This window comes from Oenanthe melanoleuca, chromosome 3 (genome assembly GCF_029582105.1).
Source record: "Oenanthe melanoleuca isolate GR-GAL-2019-014 chromosome 3, OMel1.0, whole genome shotgun sequence".
In the NCBI taxonomy this organism is placed as follows: Eukaryota; Metazoa; Chordata; class Aves; order Passeriformes; family Muscicapidae; genus Oenanthe; species Oenanthe melanoleuca.
Window position 1 is genome coordinate 14,599,969 of NC_079336.1, and position 17,613 is coordinate 14,617,581.

Consider the following 17,613-nt stretch of genomic DNA (forward strand, 5'->3'; position numbering starts at 1 on the left):
TACACAGGAAAACACAACTCCCCCAAACAAAACCTCCACATCAGCTTTAACTCATCCAGTGTTTTATTGAGGCCACAGGCATTCATTATATTTTAAAGGTTTGAATACTTATTTTTCTTCCTATTTGAGAAAATTTGTTAAAAAGGAGAAAATAGAGAAGCACAAAGACCAAATAGCTTCTAAAGGGTTTGTGTGATTCATTGGCAGAAAGAGTAAAATGCAACATTCCTGAGTCATCTTTGGTACTTTACCTACTAAACCAGTGTTTCTCTTGTGAGGTACTTTGTTGTAAGTGTTTTTCTTTGGGTATCTCTCAGTACCTTGCTGGTAAGAAAAACTTTGTGCCATTGTGCTGCTGCTTTTCAGTGGATTATTAGTAGGCTGTGTGGGCCTGTATGATTAACTTGTGCCATCCAGTTAGGAATTATCTGTATCAGTAAAATTCCCTCTCTGCTTTGACTGGTTTTATGAATGAGGCAAATGCCTTCTGTGCTGTGAAGTAGCAGGATTCTGGAGGCCTTGACTGCAGCAACTGGCTTTTGATATAAAAATATAGCTGATATGAAGAGGAAGCTTAGCCTCAAATCTGAATTATTAGATAAAATTTGCATATATTAAAATTGGTTTTGTAGAAGAAATAAACTTTGCTTCTGTATTTCTTTTTAATGTGGACTGAAATTTCTTTAACGATTTATTAAAGATGCTGTCTGTGTTGTAAATTTGGAGACTTCTAGCTGTTCAGATCCAATGTTATGCTAGAACTCCCTCTTGATGATGAAAATCCATGTGACAGTGACATTTTTTTCCTTTATGTTAAGAATTGAATCCTTAAATAGTTTTTCCTTAGCAATAACTTTGTTTTTACAAAAGCATGGGATAAATTACATTTAATTCTTTTAAAATACTAAAATAAATGTCTTTAAAAGTTATATACTTTCTATTGATTTTTGCAGAGGTCATGCAAATGGAGAATTTCTTATGTAGATAGCTTAATGCAGTTAATGATACAATGGATTTGTATTTTGTGTAGCCAGTCCAAATATTAAAACTGAATTTGTGTTCATGTTTTACCCTTACATTTGGCATGGGTTGTGCCTATAAACTGCAGGGCTTGTATGACTAGTTTTGAACTAAAATAGTGGATTTAATTTTGAAATTGCTAGGCTACACACAGCAGGATCTGTAATAGTTTAGTATGTCTAACACAAATCATTCATTGCTGAATAAGCAGTGGTTATAATTTGTATTATAGTTGTATGTGTTTTATTCTTATGTGCACATAACTTTCCATTCCACATTGCTCTCTCTGTAAGATTTTGAGGTGTTACTCTCATTGGCTGAGCTGTTGGTATCCTGTACCTGGGGAGGAATAAAAGATTCTGTTTGTCTCATGTGCTAAATTATAACTGCTCAGGATGAAGCTTGCCACTCTACAGCAAGATATTCCCCCCCACCCCCCACCACCATGAAATCTCAGCTTTAAATAGATTTTGGTTACATTTCTTTTTTAATTGCTTCTGTAAAATTGAAGCTGCCTATTAGAATAGGTTTTATGACCTTGTGGAGGCACATTACAATTTGGTTTGAAGAGTGCATCATGCAGCTTTAGGGAACATGCTGTCTTTGTTCTTTGTGGGTGTTCTGCTCACATCTGACCAAGTCATATGGTATTGAGGAAGTTGTATTTTGCCCATACTCACAATGTTATACAAGCTTGACATAAGTTTTCAAAAGGTACATAAGTATACTATTCCCAATTATTGAAGTTTGTATATGTAACATTTGCCAACAAGATCACTGCTTGTTTGAATGCCTGGTTTTCATGGAAGCTTTCAAGATAATGTCCAGCACTGTTCTTGTTCCTGCTCATTTGCTGTCTGTTCCTTTTGTCTCCTAGGCAGCCAGATAATTTTTGTCACCATTTCAAGGCAAGCTGTGTATGTGAAGGCAAGTTCATCTGTCTCAGTGTGGGGTTACAATGAAGCTGTCTATCAATTCCACACTGGTCAGCATGGCTTAAGATGGGAGATGGAGTTAGGAAAAGGCTGAAAGTAAACAATGCCAAAATTTAACAAAACCAAGTAGTGCAGGAAAAGTGTTTCTGTGGGATGAAGGGGTTGGCACTGAGGATCCAACATGGGTGCTGTAATAATTTGGGTAAATACTGCTTTTGTCTAGGTTAGTCCGTGGGCTAAATGTTCACTTGCCTTTGGAGCAGATATTCTAGTTCAGTTTAGTTTAAAAAAAAAAATCAGGTTTGTGTATCCAGACACCATTGCACAGCACTTGCCAGAGCACATAAAGTGCAGATAACTGGGAGGCTTCAGGATTCCCCTCTGATCTGAACTCAAACACTGAGTAGATGCATGTATTATCTCACTGCTGGAGCTGGAAGGGCATGTGTTGGAATTTGGGGTCCCACAGAGTCTGTTTCTCATTCTGCTTCCTGTAGTATTGGCAAGGGATGAAACCTCTTTCCATGTGGAAATGAGTACAAGTGGTAGAAATGAGTGCTGTGGACTGAAAGCCACAGGTAATGGCAAACGGGTAAGTTTTGATTTTTGTGGTAGCAATTCTGTGTTTTCTTTTAAAGTGTAAGTATTCAAGATGTTTACCAAGTGAATATATAACCTGTGATAGCAGATGCTCAAAAGTCAGAATAAGTGTCAGATGAATATTGTGACTCTAACACTGCCCAGAAGTGCTCACAAACTTTTCCATATGAGCTCCTTTATTTTGAATGCAAATCACTAGTAGATCAGATCTTTTTTTGGTTTTTTGTGAGCTGGAGAAACAATAGGGAAAAAATAGATTGTAGTGATGATTTTAAATTTTGCTTGTGTTTTGAGATATTTGGGCCTGATTTATAGGCATGCTGGATAGAATTCAGAATAGCAGCTGAATTTATATTTTTCAAAACACAGTTCCAGTTGAAGTTCTGTTAAAGTACTGACTGAAACTAGGCACTGAGGGTCTGAAATACATATATAATATAGACTTCTATGTCTATTATATATGTCTGTATAATATAGAAAGAGCTGCATAAAATGTAAAGTTTTTATGTTCAGTGTAGAATGCAGATGGTAAGCATTTAATGGGTCACAGGATGAGGGCAAAATCTGGGCAATTGTCCATTTGCTGAATGAATCAGAAATACTGCTGGGGAAAATAGAATATAGCAGCAGAAAGAATTTAGTCAGAAGTAGGTATTTATAAAGGCTAAACTGAAGTTGCATGGTTTTCAAAACCTTAACTGCTGCATAGCTTGGTTTTATAGACACATATTTAAAGCTTGGGAGCTTTACAAGTTCTACAGAGCTCTTGGTGCTTTGTAATCTGCATTTTGGTGCACTGAGACAAGGTTAAGGATGGGTTTGGTAAGCATAGAGAAGAAATGCAGAGCTGTCTGTGACCATTGTTGTGATGCCTTAGATTTCCAAGCATTTTGGGGAGAGCACTTTAAAAATACTTACTTGGCAGTTTTGGATTCATTGGTGAGGAAGGCTTTTGGAAAAGATTTCTGATGCTTGGATCACTTAGTTTTGTGTTTGAAAAACTGAAATAATTAATTCACATCCCTGGAAGTTGGCTTGTGGAGTTGATCTAAAGGTATGTTATCCTGTGTTTTATTGCTGTTCTCAAAATATTCTTCTTGGGGAAGGTGTTCTGGTTTGGTTTTTTTGTGGGAATTTTTTTTGTTTGTTTGTTTTTTAATTAATGGGATACTGTTTTCTGATACAGATTGGATAATTTGAGTAAATAGCTAAACTAAGAGCAGGTGCCCAAGAAAGGTACCCTCTTTTTACACCCTACCTGCTGAATCCTTTCTCAGGTTTGCTTCTTGTGTTTTGTGTGAGGATTTTACACATTCCTTACCCTGCAGGCTCATCCTGAATTGTGAAATTCAAGGCTTGTTTTTTTACTCTGTTCCTACAGAGTTGATGATACAGGTCAGAAAGCACTTCTACCCTTTTCATAATAGTAGTAGGAACTGGATGATGACTTTGCTTTTTCTGTGGGTCTTGCTAGCTTGCTTTTAGTGGTAATCTGAAAAAAGACACCATTTGATAGCAGTTGGTGAATTATCTGTATTGCAGTCAAAGTACTAATGTCTGGGCATTCAAAAAAACTAGCAGTGCAAGTGTGTCCATTTCAAGACAGGTATTCATGCCGATTTCTTCCCTCAGTCTCTTTACCTCAGCTTCACTACATATCTGTGAATGTGCAACCTTCTCTGTCTCCCTTCCCCTTCTATTCTGTCTAGGATGTGAGTTCTCTGGGTCAGAAATATGCTTTGTGGGTTACATAGCATAATGTTTGTAAAAAATGTTCATACAAATGTTGATACTGAATTAATAATTGTTTTTGTTTTAATTTTTCTTTCTTGCCCTCTTTTCTAAAACATTGAGTTTGTTTCCCTTCCAGTGATTCACTTGACTGTTTTGTATGAAACTTTTCCACTAAATCCATAGAATCATCTTGAGTAATAAACCTCGCTCTGTTTCATTTGCATCATTGCTTATAAAGGAGAGAAAACAGGTCAAGTTATGCCCTGAAAGAATATATCCTCATTTATTTAGGATTTTTCAAATACTGTTAAAAGCATAATAGAAATGTGGGAGTAAGAGAATGGATGGAAAAGTGTACATGACGGTTTACAGAACAGTTTAATTTAGGGAAGTGCTCCTATTAAAAAGTGCAGCCCTACCTTCTGAGTCTCTTTCCCTTCTAGCACTCAATGCTTTAACTTGGTGTTAGAGGTTTTGGAGTAGCTCAAATGAGAGTTCTGTAGTTGTTGTTTTAATTGCTACTTTAAAGATGACCATGTTTGCATACCCTGACCCTTACCTATTATGGCCTGAAACTTGGTTGAAAAATGATAAAGGAATGGTCAAGCTGAATTTTGGTACTGCAAATGTGCACTGATTTGCTGCAAATATCAATATTAGGCTTGCTCTCAGGACCATAAAAATAATATTGCATTGTACCCTGTGGTGTTAAGATTAAGCATGCATTTCAGTTAAGTGCCATCAAAGTCTAAAACACTGTTGTGCAGAGGTCCAGTCAAGTATGTAGTATGTGCAGGTTCCTTATATTGAAGTGTTTATGACCTGAAGCAGTGGTTCCCAAGCTGTTGCTTGTGATGACTTGAGATGCCACTATTAGACATGGAAAATTGTTAGGCAGTTTTTGATGCAAGTAAAAAATAAAATCTATGAAGTGAGAAATGGTATTTTCTAAATAAAATAGTTTATCCAGCTTTTTGTTGCTTTAGTCACTTTTGGTAGTGGTTGCTATATTTGAGGAATTTCTTTCCTTATTGTGCCCTTACTGTTAAATTTTTTTAAGGCCACAATCAGAACAATTCTTTTTACTCATTGATTTAGTTTTATTTAATTCTGGTTTTGCTTTCAGTGCTAATGTCTTTTAAATATTTAATATACAAGAAATTTTCTATCTCCTAGAATAAACGGCCTGAAGGGAGGAAGAATTTCTGAAACTATCCTACTTGAATGTACAGGAAGAAAATACAGTGTGCAACCAAACTGTTTATCTGATTACATAGCACTGAAATGCACTTCATTGAGCCCTGCTTCTGCACAGGCTACTGAAGTGATTTGTCAGTGATTTTTGGAGCTGATATGTAGCTGTGAGTCCTGCTCACTTAAAAACACAAATAAAACCGCAGCTCAGATCTTCACATTACTGGGAGAGTAGAAGTGATTTGATGGTTGATAGTGGTTTGGTATTTAGAAAATCTACAGCAAAATGCATAATTTTCTTTTCTTGATTTATGCACAAATTGCCTTGTGTTCGATATATCTTTTCCTCTGAGCTGCTCAGAGGAGCTCTGGGTTGTGTTTTAGCCATGGAGGGATTTATGGGGGGAGCTCTTAGATGTACTATGGTAAAAGCCATGACAAAGCTACTGGTTCTGCAAATTGCTAAAAATGTGTGGGTATTTCTGTTAATTTTTAATACACACTTGTGTGAGATCTTTTTTCTTTTCTTTTTTTTATGCAGGTCAACTTTGTAGTGTGCCAACTGTTTGCCTTGCTTGCGGCTGTTTGGTTTCGAACATACCTTCATTCAAGCAAAACTAGCCCATTTATAAGACATGTTGTTGCAACACTCTTGGGCCTTTATCTTGCACTTTTTTGTTTTGGATGGTAAGTTGCACTTAAATTCATTTTTCAGGAACTTGTAAATTTTTATTTCTGGGTTATGAAGAACCTTATTGCCTAATTCACTGGGGTTTTTAGCTGCTACAAATGTACCGAAATCAGCTTAAATATTCTGATGAGGTGCACAAATTTTGAAAGTTCATCTGTTTGCAGGCTGATAGCTACCATACTGGCTGCTTATGGTTTTGGGAAGATGAAGCAGGTGCAGTTTAAGTTGTACAGCTTTTTTGTTGTTTTTTTTTGGTTTTTTTTTTTTTTTTTCTGTAAACTTGCTGGGGAAGTACTCTCTTGAGGCACAGCACAGATGTGGTGACTAGGGTAATTCCCCATAAATACTCATGGCATTAGATAACTGTCTTTTTCTGAATGTTGAATATAATGTGACTTTTTTTAGGAAGAGTTGCTGGAACTGTAAAATATATCTAAAGACACTCCTTGTAGTGTAAAACACCTGGAAAGGAGCTGACTTTGGCTTCAGACTGTTTCATGGTTTCTTTTTTATTCTTTAATGATTTGGTGGGAAGATGTGGTTGTTTTTCAAACACATATTTTGTGTGACTGCTGCTTGCATATCTTGATCTTTTCACAGTGTAGCAAGACAGGATGCTAATAAAGTTGGAAAAGGGTATGCACCTAGTTTGGTGAAGTTTTTTTTTTCCTTGAAAAAATAGCTTACCAAATGACTCGCATCTTCCCAAGATATTTAAGTGCCAGTTTCATTTTATTGCATTGTAAACAAGGTGCTTACTTAGCTTCAAGTGTATAAAAGATTTACTTATGCTGACTATTGTAGACTGTTACTGAACTAGGGGAAATTATTTAAGCTGTTGTGCAGGTGGCAGGATGCACACAGTGTGTGTATCTGTCTCTGCACATGCAGAGTGTGTTGGCCTCTGTGTTGGCATGTTGCAGAGATCTCCCAACATTTGATATATATGGTTTTTAAATTTTAGGAAAAGAAATCAGTAACCTTTATTCTTTAGATTTACTTGTATGATTTACTTTTTTATAAAACTCTACTACTCCAATCCATTCCTTAAACATATAGATGTGGTATTCTGCTTTGAGGGAATGATCTGATCTCAAAGACTTCCAGTCTTAGCACAACAGATGAAGAGGATGGTATGGGAGATAGGAGCTACTATAAGCTTAGAAGCACATTCTGTATCCATTGCTTTAGAAGCAAAAATCATTAATTGTAACTTGTAATTAGAAAGGGTTGCTCATAAATTCTTATATGAATTTTGGGTATGGGAGATCTTGGAAAGAAACAACCTCTACTCCCAACAGACATAAAAATCTGTGGAAACTTCTCACTCGCAATATGCCCTGGAAAAAAATGATGTGTTTTCTGCCATAGTAGAAATCCACATTATTCTAGTTTGCTTTGGATCATACTTGAATCTATTAGCAATTAATTTCTATTTTGCAGTTATGGAGCTAAAAACAAAATAATGACAAAAAGAACATAATTTGATATGCTGAAAGTACATATTCTTAGTTTACATTCTTTAAGAAATTGGTGCTTCTGTTATATTTCTGCCAATGCTTTTTCCTTTTGCTTAAGTACATGTCATACAAGAAGGTTTTTGAGAGTTTTGGTTTTTTTGGTTCCCCTCCCCAAGAAATCTAGTATGCATACAGGTTACAAGCCCCTGATACATCTTCAGTGACTCTTGGATTGTGCTGTAACATGTCTTATAAATATATATATAGCAAGAAGGAAACTGTTACTATTTTGTTATATACTGTTACTAGCAAATGTAGTAACTTGTAGATAAGGGCATGCAAACTTAAATGTGGGAAGTAATTTGGAATCTGCGCCCTTTTAAGGGCATTTAGTACTAGTTATGTTGTCATCTTCAAGTGTGTTAGTTTTCAGTTGCTTTTTTAATACTTGTGATGGTGGTAGAGGAAAGGAAGAGAAGCAATAATTCCCTTGACATAATTGCAAATAGCATAAAAGGCCCAGAATATGTACTGTTTGTATGTAGTTAAAAACTACTGTTTCATGCAGTATTTCAATATGTCCCTTTGAATGCTTGAATCAAAGATCAATCATATTGCTATTGTTAACAGCTCTGAAAGAGAAATCTTTTCAGTGGCTGTAATCCTGATATGATATACCATGTCAATCCACACTCCTTTAGGCTTTGATATTTTAGAATCTTTTCTCTGTAAAAGAAGCAAACCTTTTAAGTTTTTGTCATTTCACTAATGCCTGTCTTTGCTACACAGTATTGCTAATACTTAGTGGGTAAGAAAAGCAAGTAAATACTTTTAAAATTGACAATTATTATATTAAAATGCACGTTTGAATTTTAGGTAGTCCTATCCTAAATGAGACTAACTAGAAGTGAAGCATGGGAGCATGTACAGATTGGATATTCCATAAAAAGTCAAGATTTTTCAAGGTTAATTCGTGTCAAAGTGACTTGTTTTGCCTCAGTTTATCATGTGTAGGATGAAGAATTTTAGTTGGATAGAACCGGTTTTCCTGTTGAAAGTCTTTAAAGTCATTTCATTGTGGGTAGAAGAGGAGTGAAATTAGGAAATTGTTGGTGATAAGCTGAAAGGAAACAGCATCATTATAGCAAAATAATAGCTGCTTTTTAGGTGAAAAGAAATGCCCAAATTAGATGAGTTGTGTCACTCATGTAAGCATGGTACTGGGGCACTTAAGGTACCAGAATGGAAAAAAAAAAATCAAGTTACTGAAGATCAGCTCTTTTCCCTTTTCACTGGCACTGCTCTGATACCAGTGCTCTACAGTTTCCTGAAGTGCAACTCCTTAAAAGATGAAAGCAAACCCCGAAAGCAATTGTGTTGGAATAGCTGTGGTTTTAAGCTCTGGAAAACAAACAAAAAGAGCTGTGGCTTGTTGGTGCTTAGGGCTTTTATTGGTGTGTTTTTTGTGACCATCACCATCATCCCTTTAAAAGGGACAAAGCATGGCTGGCCACAGTCACCATTTCTGTTGAATGGGAAATCTTACAATGTTGTGGATACTAAGAAATTGTTGGCCTTATCTGAAATATCTATTGTTGTAGATGGGTTGAAAGATGAGTATGGAAATTAAATCACAAAACTTTCCTGTTGTTTACAGTTATTTACTCAGGGAATAATGCCAAATGGAAGTATTATAAGACATATTCTTGGTATTTTAAGGATTAACAGCATTTGCAATATCCTTGATTGAGTTGGAGCATTCTGGCTAGGTGTCTAGTTTTTGTTCATTATGGCTCTCTGTGCTATGCTAAAGGGAGAAATTCTCAGCAAAAGGAAGGGTAGCAGAAAACCTAAATAGAATAAAAAGGGTTTTTCTTTGGGAGCAGTGATGGCTTAAAACTTTGAACCTCTTTAATTTGACAATAAATGCATGCAGTTGATTGTCATTGAAGAAAATGCTATGAGTGTTTACTTTTTTCCCCCCCCCAGGTATGCCTTACATTTTGTTATACAAAGTGGAATTTCCTACTATATCATGATCATAATAGGAGTGGAAAATATGCACAAGTAAGTTTCCATTATAAAATTTATTTTACTTTGCTTTTACAAGAATGTGCTGTTGAGGTGTTTTGTTGTTTTTGGGTTTCCCTTTTTTTGTTTTTTTTTTGTAACGGTGCATATAATACCATAATTCTAGTTGTATCATAACATTTCAGTATTTGAATTATCTAACCATGGTTTTATTTTCAGGAGAGAATATGGCTTATTTGGGAATTTTTGCCAGCTTTTTTGAAATATCTAAAGCTCGTTAAAATAATACCCCACTGAGATGTATTTTGTATTCTACATATTCTTATTTTTTCATCGTTGCTTGATTTGAAGTATTTCTAGGTGGTGACAAATGACAAATGTAATTTGAAAACAGCCAGTGCTAGTAGAAGGAAGATGTCTGAATGGAAGACAATTTGTGTGAGAAATTTTCTCTTAAGTATTTATAATTCCTTTTTTTTTTAATATTGGTATGAATGCTGTCTTAGGTTAGGAATACATATATAAAATACATATGACATTATTTTGAGTTTGAAAGCTTGATTATATTAGCAGTATCTGAATCCATATAGAATAACACTTGTTTTTCTTTTTCAGTCATTCTCAAAAGTGGGGAAGACGTTTGTTTTATTACTGTATGTGTATGTTTTGCTATTCCAGTAGCCTAGAGATCAGAATCAAATTAGGTTCCCACTGTGTTAATTCCTGCATAAATATTCAGTAAAATAGCAAAGCCTTGCTTGAATAGGTTCCTGAAGTATGTGAGGCTGTTAGAAAAGATGCCTGGTAGAAGAAACAAAGAAGAAAATTGCTTTCCACAGAAATCACATAGACAGGGTGGCCTTAATTCGTGATCCTACCTGTTAGAATACTCTGATGGATTGGACTGTGATAGCGAATGCAATTTTATTCTCTTTTGAAATATCCCATATTAGGCTCTTATCTTCAGGATTTTCTTCAAAGCCTCTTATATTCAAGCTAATGTGGATGTGAGAGAACCTCATGTGGTTGGATAGCTGGTTTATAGACTCAGTTTCTTTGATTACAGGTTGTTGTAAAGCAACTTGTTCATGTAAATTTCTCTTTAGACATTCAACAATGTAAGCTATGAGTTATGTTGCTTAATATTTTAAAAGAAATTATTGATGTGGTTAAATGCAGCACAGGGAGGTGCCCCTCAGGAGCACTTTGGTCTTCATCATAACAAGTTACGTAGGTTTCTTGAAAATGGAAATCCAGCAGTGGTTTACATTACTAATAGCGTGAGACAGGTAGGCAAATTTCCTGCACTGTGCAAGGGAACACTAATTCCTGATCCTCCTAATTCATACTAGCTGGTTTAACTGCATGGCCTGATCTGCTGACATGTTGGCTGTGTTATACACAGCTGTTACTGCACAGCTGGGAGGGGAAACCTAGATCTGATTACAGAGCTTATGTTGCTTTGTCACCATATGAATTAGTCTGCCTTTGGATAAACCTAAAAACCTCTTCTTTCAGTGGAAGAAAAAAAATGTAACAGAGTCATTTGTTACTTTAAATTATGAACAATGTGTGGATGCTGTATGGGAATCTCCAGGAGCCTCTTCTAGTAGGTGATACAGGCAAGGGTATACCAGGTTTTCTTCCCTCCACTGCTGAAGTATTCCAGAAGTCATGATGCTTGTACCTTTAGCTAAGGAGTGTAACCAGGTGCACTTAATTTTCTGTCAGGAGAATGCCACTTACAGCTTTGTTTGGCAGTCTGAATAAAAACTGATGTGAATTACTCTTCTCTCTACCTTAGTGTTTGTCTTCAGGCTATGAATGTGTCTCATGGAGCCCAGGGGAGATTAAAGGTTAAGTACTGTACAGTTGAGTGCAGCTGGTACCAGCTGGCCCCAGGACTGGAGAATGTCATTGTTTTAGTGGGGATGTGTGTAGTCATAGTACTTTTATATACCTGCATAGCCCCATGTTTGTGATTTACTTGCTGTATTGTAGAGGGACCCACTGGCTGGCAGTCCTAGTTAGAGGTTAACTTTTGCGTTCTCCAAAGCATTTTTACTTTTTATGGTAGCTGTTATGTCTGCTATTCTGTGGTTCTCTTTTGTTTTGATGGACATACAGTTCTTTGTACTGTTCCTATGCCCAAATATGTGAGCTGTTTGAACATGGTAATGTGAAGAGATATTTGAGTTTGAGTAAACAAACTTTGGTTGTAACTGGTCTGGTATCTGTGGAGGTGCTTCCTGGTCATACCTTTCTTGGAATTTTGGAATGTTAGTCTTCAACAAGTTCCCTTATGCTCCAAGCTAGAGCCAGGACTGAGGGGAAGGCTCCCCTTTGCCTTCACTCTTTACTATGGGGTAGACAAACAATGGGAGATGTGGCAAAGGAGGTGTAGAGGAGACTTGATGGTTTTCTCTTAAAAATCTCAGATTAGAGCCAAATAAATCTTGATCATCTGAGTAGACTAATTCCTTTAGCATATTAATTGTAGCACTTAATTTGTCAGTAAGGTGTTTAATAATGCAGAATGCCATGATTTTTCTGACGCTTATCTAGAAGTCAGACTTGTTATTCTGAAGATTGTGAATGGAAACACTGACTAGCACCAGGCAGTCATTCTCTGTGTGCTGGAGATTTGATGATTACAAAAATAATCATGTAAATGGATTGTAAATTATCTATCTAGAATTACTTGAAAAGTAAGCACTTGTTGAGGTTAACAGCTGTGAAGGAATTTCCTAGTAATCATTGTGAATTTCTTCTAAAAATATTTGCTCCAAATAGCTATTACAAGTTTATCCATTTTGATAACTTCCTATAACGCTCCAGGCTGAGCCTGAATAGAACTCAGTGCATGACTTCAAACAATGAATGTCTAAGTTGAAAAATAACTTGATGTATTATCCTTCCTAAAATTGGAATGTTTGAATGGAAAGGCCTTTAATGAGCAAGTATTTTGTAATTACAGGAATGGAGTGTAAAAGAGAACTACCGGTTTCTTACCTGGAGTGCCTATCACTTTTTGCTGTACTTTTAAATAAAGATTAAATGCATTTATTTAATCTTGGGCGAAGTGTCCCTATGGAGGTATAGGGAGAAAGAAGGACAAGAATCATCTAGTAGCTGCAGATTTGTAAAGATTGATGTTTAAGTAGAGAGGCTGAAAAAGATAATGCATGGACATTTTTAAAGTGTTGTAGCCTTCTCGGTTGGTTTGGTACAAAAAAAGCATATGCTACCTTAATGCAACTAGAAAAAAATCTGGTTATATACTTTGTATTTCTAGAGAGAAGAGTCTAAATCAGTCTTTTTCTTAAATCCCCACCTTTTTTTAAAAATTTTATTTTATGCTTGATAGCTGATGTTACTCAAAAGAATAGAGTTCTCAGTAGAACAGTGTTTTTGAATAATGCCATTGGCACAAGTCTTCTATCACACTTGCAAAGTTAAGTGAAAAAAAATTTGGACTTCTGTTGTGGGAAGTAGCTATACTTTGAGTATTGATGTTTACCTGAAGGAGGGTTCTCTTAATTCCTACATTGTGTGTTTGGTTTCTGTTAGCATGTAGAGGACAACCCTGTCTTGGAAGGAAGCAGTAGTAAAATTGCCTGGGTGTCTTAGAAAACTGTTGGGATGGAGTAGCTTTTTGGCTAGCATATAGATCTTATAATTTTATTTTTTTTTTTAAATTAAATCTTTGTGCTCAAAGTGAAGCTGAGCACAATCAATCAAAACAGAGTTGACAAAGTTGTGTTTTGGGGCTCTGTATTTGTTTGGTAATCTCTGTAGCATCTATACAGATAGTTCTTCAAGGCACATTACTCCACCTGTCATGCTGCCAAGAAACTTGACTGTTAGCAAATGAGCTCTGAGTCATGGTATCATTGCTGCATGGTTTATTACCTCAACAAACTATTGATGTCAAATAAATCAGGCTCCCTACAAAATGAAGTGGCAGAATAAATTGTACCTAGAAGAGTTCAGTGAAAGCTATGTTCTTCTTCAGCTCCTGGCAAAGTCAGCTGCTAATAAGAGCAGATTAAAAATTCTGGTTGCATGACATTGACTGAATTGAGTCAGTGGTGTTTTGGGATACAGAGATAATGTGGAAGAGTACCATGCATTACAGTAAATTTTCTTCTCTAAGAGCATAATTATCCTTTTTTTTTTTTTTATTCTGTAGTGAAATTTCTTGCATTTGAGACAAATTTCACGTGACTCATTACGACAAGCTCGGCAAACAATAATTTCATTGTTCTTAATGAAACTGCTGGCTGTAAGTTAGGCAAGTCAGTTTTGCCTGCAGAACTGCAGGTGATGGTGTGTGAGGTGTCTGGGTTGGAGCTAAAATAACTCTTGATAACAATGCGCTGCAAACCATAAAAATTCTGTTTGTGGTTTTTTGGGTTTTTTTCCTATAAGGGAGAGTGAATGTAAATAAAAAGCATTGATACTTAAAAAATACAAACATCTTAATTTTAAAATCTAGTGTCTCAATTAAAGATGTTAAATTTCATATAGATTTTAAAGCTGATCAGTTTTGCAGATCAAATGGAACTTACTGGAACTTAAAGACAAGATCATAGAATCATAGAATAGCTGTGGAGGGAAGTGTTTCTGACTCCCACCCTGCCTGTTCTAAGCAGGATCAGCTAGGGCAGGTTGCTCTGTGAAACCCAAGTCTTCCTTAATACTGTCATGATCATGAATAGTTCCAGTTATTATAAGAATGCCAGCCATTTCCTTTTGGTGTCCAGCTTCAATGTCTATTATAGCTTCAAATTTATTTGAGGTGACTTCATGCAACTTAGTTTTCTCATCTGATCTGAACTTGCACAAAAGCTTTTTATGCTTTAATTTTCCCCCACCCAATAATTGTCCAGATTTGCTGTTATTAACTTAAATTGATCAGACTCGTTTCAAATTAGAGTGAAATAAACCAGCTGTACTTTAGACAGTTAATTTGATAGGAGGAGACCATGTTAGGCAGCAAGTAGTAGCATGTCTGTCTTTCCATTTTTTTAAGATAATAATAAAAAGAGAGGTGAGGGCAAAACACTGAAACAAAGACTGTGCCAAGTAAATTACAGAAGCCTTGTGTCTTTAAGTCAGTAGAAACCAGGCAGGTTTCTACTGACTTAAAGACAGTCAGATGGAAGCCTGGCTGAGTAATGAAGAAATGTCAGAGGGAGTATTTGACACTGCAAGTTGGTTTTACTTTGAATTAACTTTTCAGTTATGTTTGAAGACAGATGTTCTTCTGGTTTTCAACCAAGAAGTTCCTTATTTTCTTCTTGACAAAGATGGTGAAGGATCTTGAGGAGAAGCCATGAAGAGTGGCTGAGGTCACTTGGTCCTGGAGGAGACTTGTGAGAGGAGGAGACACTGATCTCTTCTCTGTGGTGACAGTGACAGCACCTGAGAGAATGGCCTACAGTTGTGTCAGGGCAGGTTTAGGTTGGATATTAGGAAAAGTATTTTCATCCAGAGGGTGTTTGGGCACTGGAACAGGCTCCCCAGGGAAGTGGTCACAGCCTGACAGAGCTCAAGAAGCATTTGGACAATGCTCACATGACATGGTGACTTGTGGGGATGGTGCTGTGCAGAGCCAGGGGTGAGAGAGACTCTGTCATCCTTGTGGATCCTTTTCAACTCACCATATTCTGTGATGCTATAAGAAGGCATGCAGTTGATTTACTTGGATTCTTAATTATGGACAAATTGCATTTCTTGCACATAGACCTCCTGAAAGAAATTTCTTTATGTATTGGTTGGCATTGTTTTTAATTGGCTTGGTATTTTAGAACAGTAACTTTCTGTTTAAAAGTGGCATTGAAGTATGTTGGAAGAGAAGTGGGTAAATTAAAGATGAGTACTGTGATTTCTATCTTAAATCTGAACTTTTGGTGTTCTATTTTCTGGGAAATTTAAGGTATGTGATACTTTAGCAGGTTTGTTGTGTATTTGCATCTGGTAAGAGGATGCAAGTACCTTAGACAATGTAGCATGGAGTTAATTTTCAAAACTGGATAATAATAAAACTGAAATAATACTTAGTATAGCCAAGTGCTAAACAGTTCTTGCAGTCATTACTCATCACAGGCACAACAGGAACTGTGAAGTCAGTAGGCTTGCAAAAGGAAGCTCTGGGTAATTTGATGTATGATTACTTAAAGAGTGAATAATCTGTTTTATTAATAGATCATACCACATGGAAATGCAAAATGCAGACAAGTAATGCAGCATTTTAAACAAGAGTCATATGGATAGCTTTCTTTTTCTTGGTATTCTGCTCTTTCTAGGAGTTTTAAATCCCATATCCTGGAAGCTCTTTAAGTGTCAGACTTTTCAGCTCTTTGGGGTTTCTTCTTTTACTTCCTTCTACCAGAGTCCCTTTGTGATAAGACATTTAATATATATTGTGTCATCATCCATGTGCCTAATCACTGTCTTCTGACTTTGATACTGAATGCTGTTTTTAGTGGTATATATTTTTTGTTTCTGTAAAAAGCTTTGTCTTCAAATAATATTAATCTCTTGAATGCTTTAAGGATATCTTGTGATGTATAAATGAGGTGGTATGCATACAGTGAGATTAGATAGTAAGATTTTACCATTTCCCTACATAAGGTGAACAGATGTCAGCTAAAACTTGGTAAATGTGTTACAACAAAAGAAAAAACCTATAGAGCCTTTTTTCCCCTACAAAATGGAAGGATGTCTCATTGTATCCAGTATCAGGTATCTACTTGTTTCCAGCTCTAATGAACCAAGTCCAGACACTTCTGGGTCTCTTTCTCTGCCTGACCATGGTGCTCTGAAAAGCTGTCTGGTTCATGCTGTAGGTACATTCTTCTGCAGAGAGAGGACATTCACAGAAACCTGTAGTCTTGATGGTGTTAGTTTCTGTTGTCCTGACTGCAGTAAGTTTGCTAAAGGCTTGCTTCAGAAATCCCTGTAAGCAGTGTGATTGTGATTACTTAAGAGCTGTCCCCACAGTAAGTTCTTAGCTTTTTATGTGATAACAAAATTAAAATTTGGTCTATGTGACCGTGATGTGGTATATTCTATTAGTGTACCTTTCCAGAATGATATGAGGGCCTTACTACTGAGCTCTATCAGAGCTGCAGTCAGAAGCCAATGGCTTCATCAATCCTAGCTGCTGGAGAGCAGAATAACAGCTTTTGCTGTTTTATATAAATGTCTGAAGTGTCAACATCCGTGTCCAGGATGTCTTCAAACTAAAAAAGCTAAGGCTTTTGGATGTGAGAACAAAACTTGATTCATGGGTGGCTTCTGAAAAGTGTGTTAAAATAAAACTTTATTCTGATGTTGGTATGATGTAAAGTATGTGACTTTGGAGGCTGGTTGGTTTCGCTGGTGTTTTTCCATACTTCCTGTTTGAGCAATTAGTATATGTGAGACAATCTGTATATTAATAGAAGAAGGGTCTAAATAAAGGAGCCTAAGACATCTAGATACAGAATGTTTGGTTTGTTGTGCCAGCTATGTTTTGCTACTCATATAACTACTCAGTCCATTTTTCAAAGATCCTACAAAAGTGTTCCCTTTGCAGCGCAGAAGTGCAGTTACCTCAGGAATATGAAATGATTTTTGCTCTTAAACATCATCCCCTTATGAATGAAAATTGAAATACAAGGTACAACAAAACGCAAATATCATATGCAGTCCCTGTCCAGTTCTTATGATAGAAGAAATCCTTTTGCTGGAAGTAGTAAATCCCATATATTTTAGCAGTTAATAATAATGAAATTAGGCAAGTGGTGCTTTCTGAAATTGATAAAATGGGCAGTGGTAGAAGCAATGCCAGTGTTTGCTAATACATCAGTTCCTTACTAGCAATACCACATTGTGTTTATGAGCAGAATCAGTGAAAAAATAAAATCGTTCTTAATCCTTTAAATCTTCTGCTGTAGGT

General features: G+C 36.3%; 1 protein-coding gene across 1 annotated transcript in view; it reads left to right on the forward strand.

Annotated features, from left to right (window-relative positions):
• Positions 1–17,613, forward strand: part of MBOAT2 (membrane bound O-acyltransferase domain containing 2) — a 91,960-nt gene that overhangs the window by 11,285 nt on the left and 63,062 nt on the right. The window contains exons 2-3 of the mRNA XM_056488190.1: positions 6,025–6,170; positions 9,624–9,701. Of these exons, the coding sequence (XP_056344165.1) occupies positions 6,025–6,170; positions 9,624–9,701 (224 nt within the window). The remainder of the gene's footprint in view (positions 1–6,024; positions 6,171–9,623; positions 9,702–17,613) is intronic.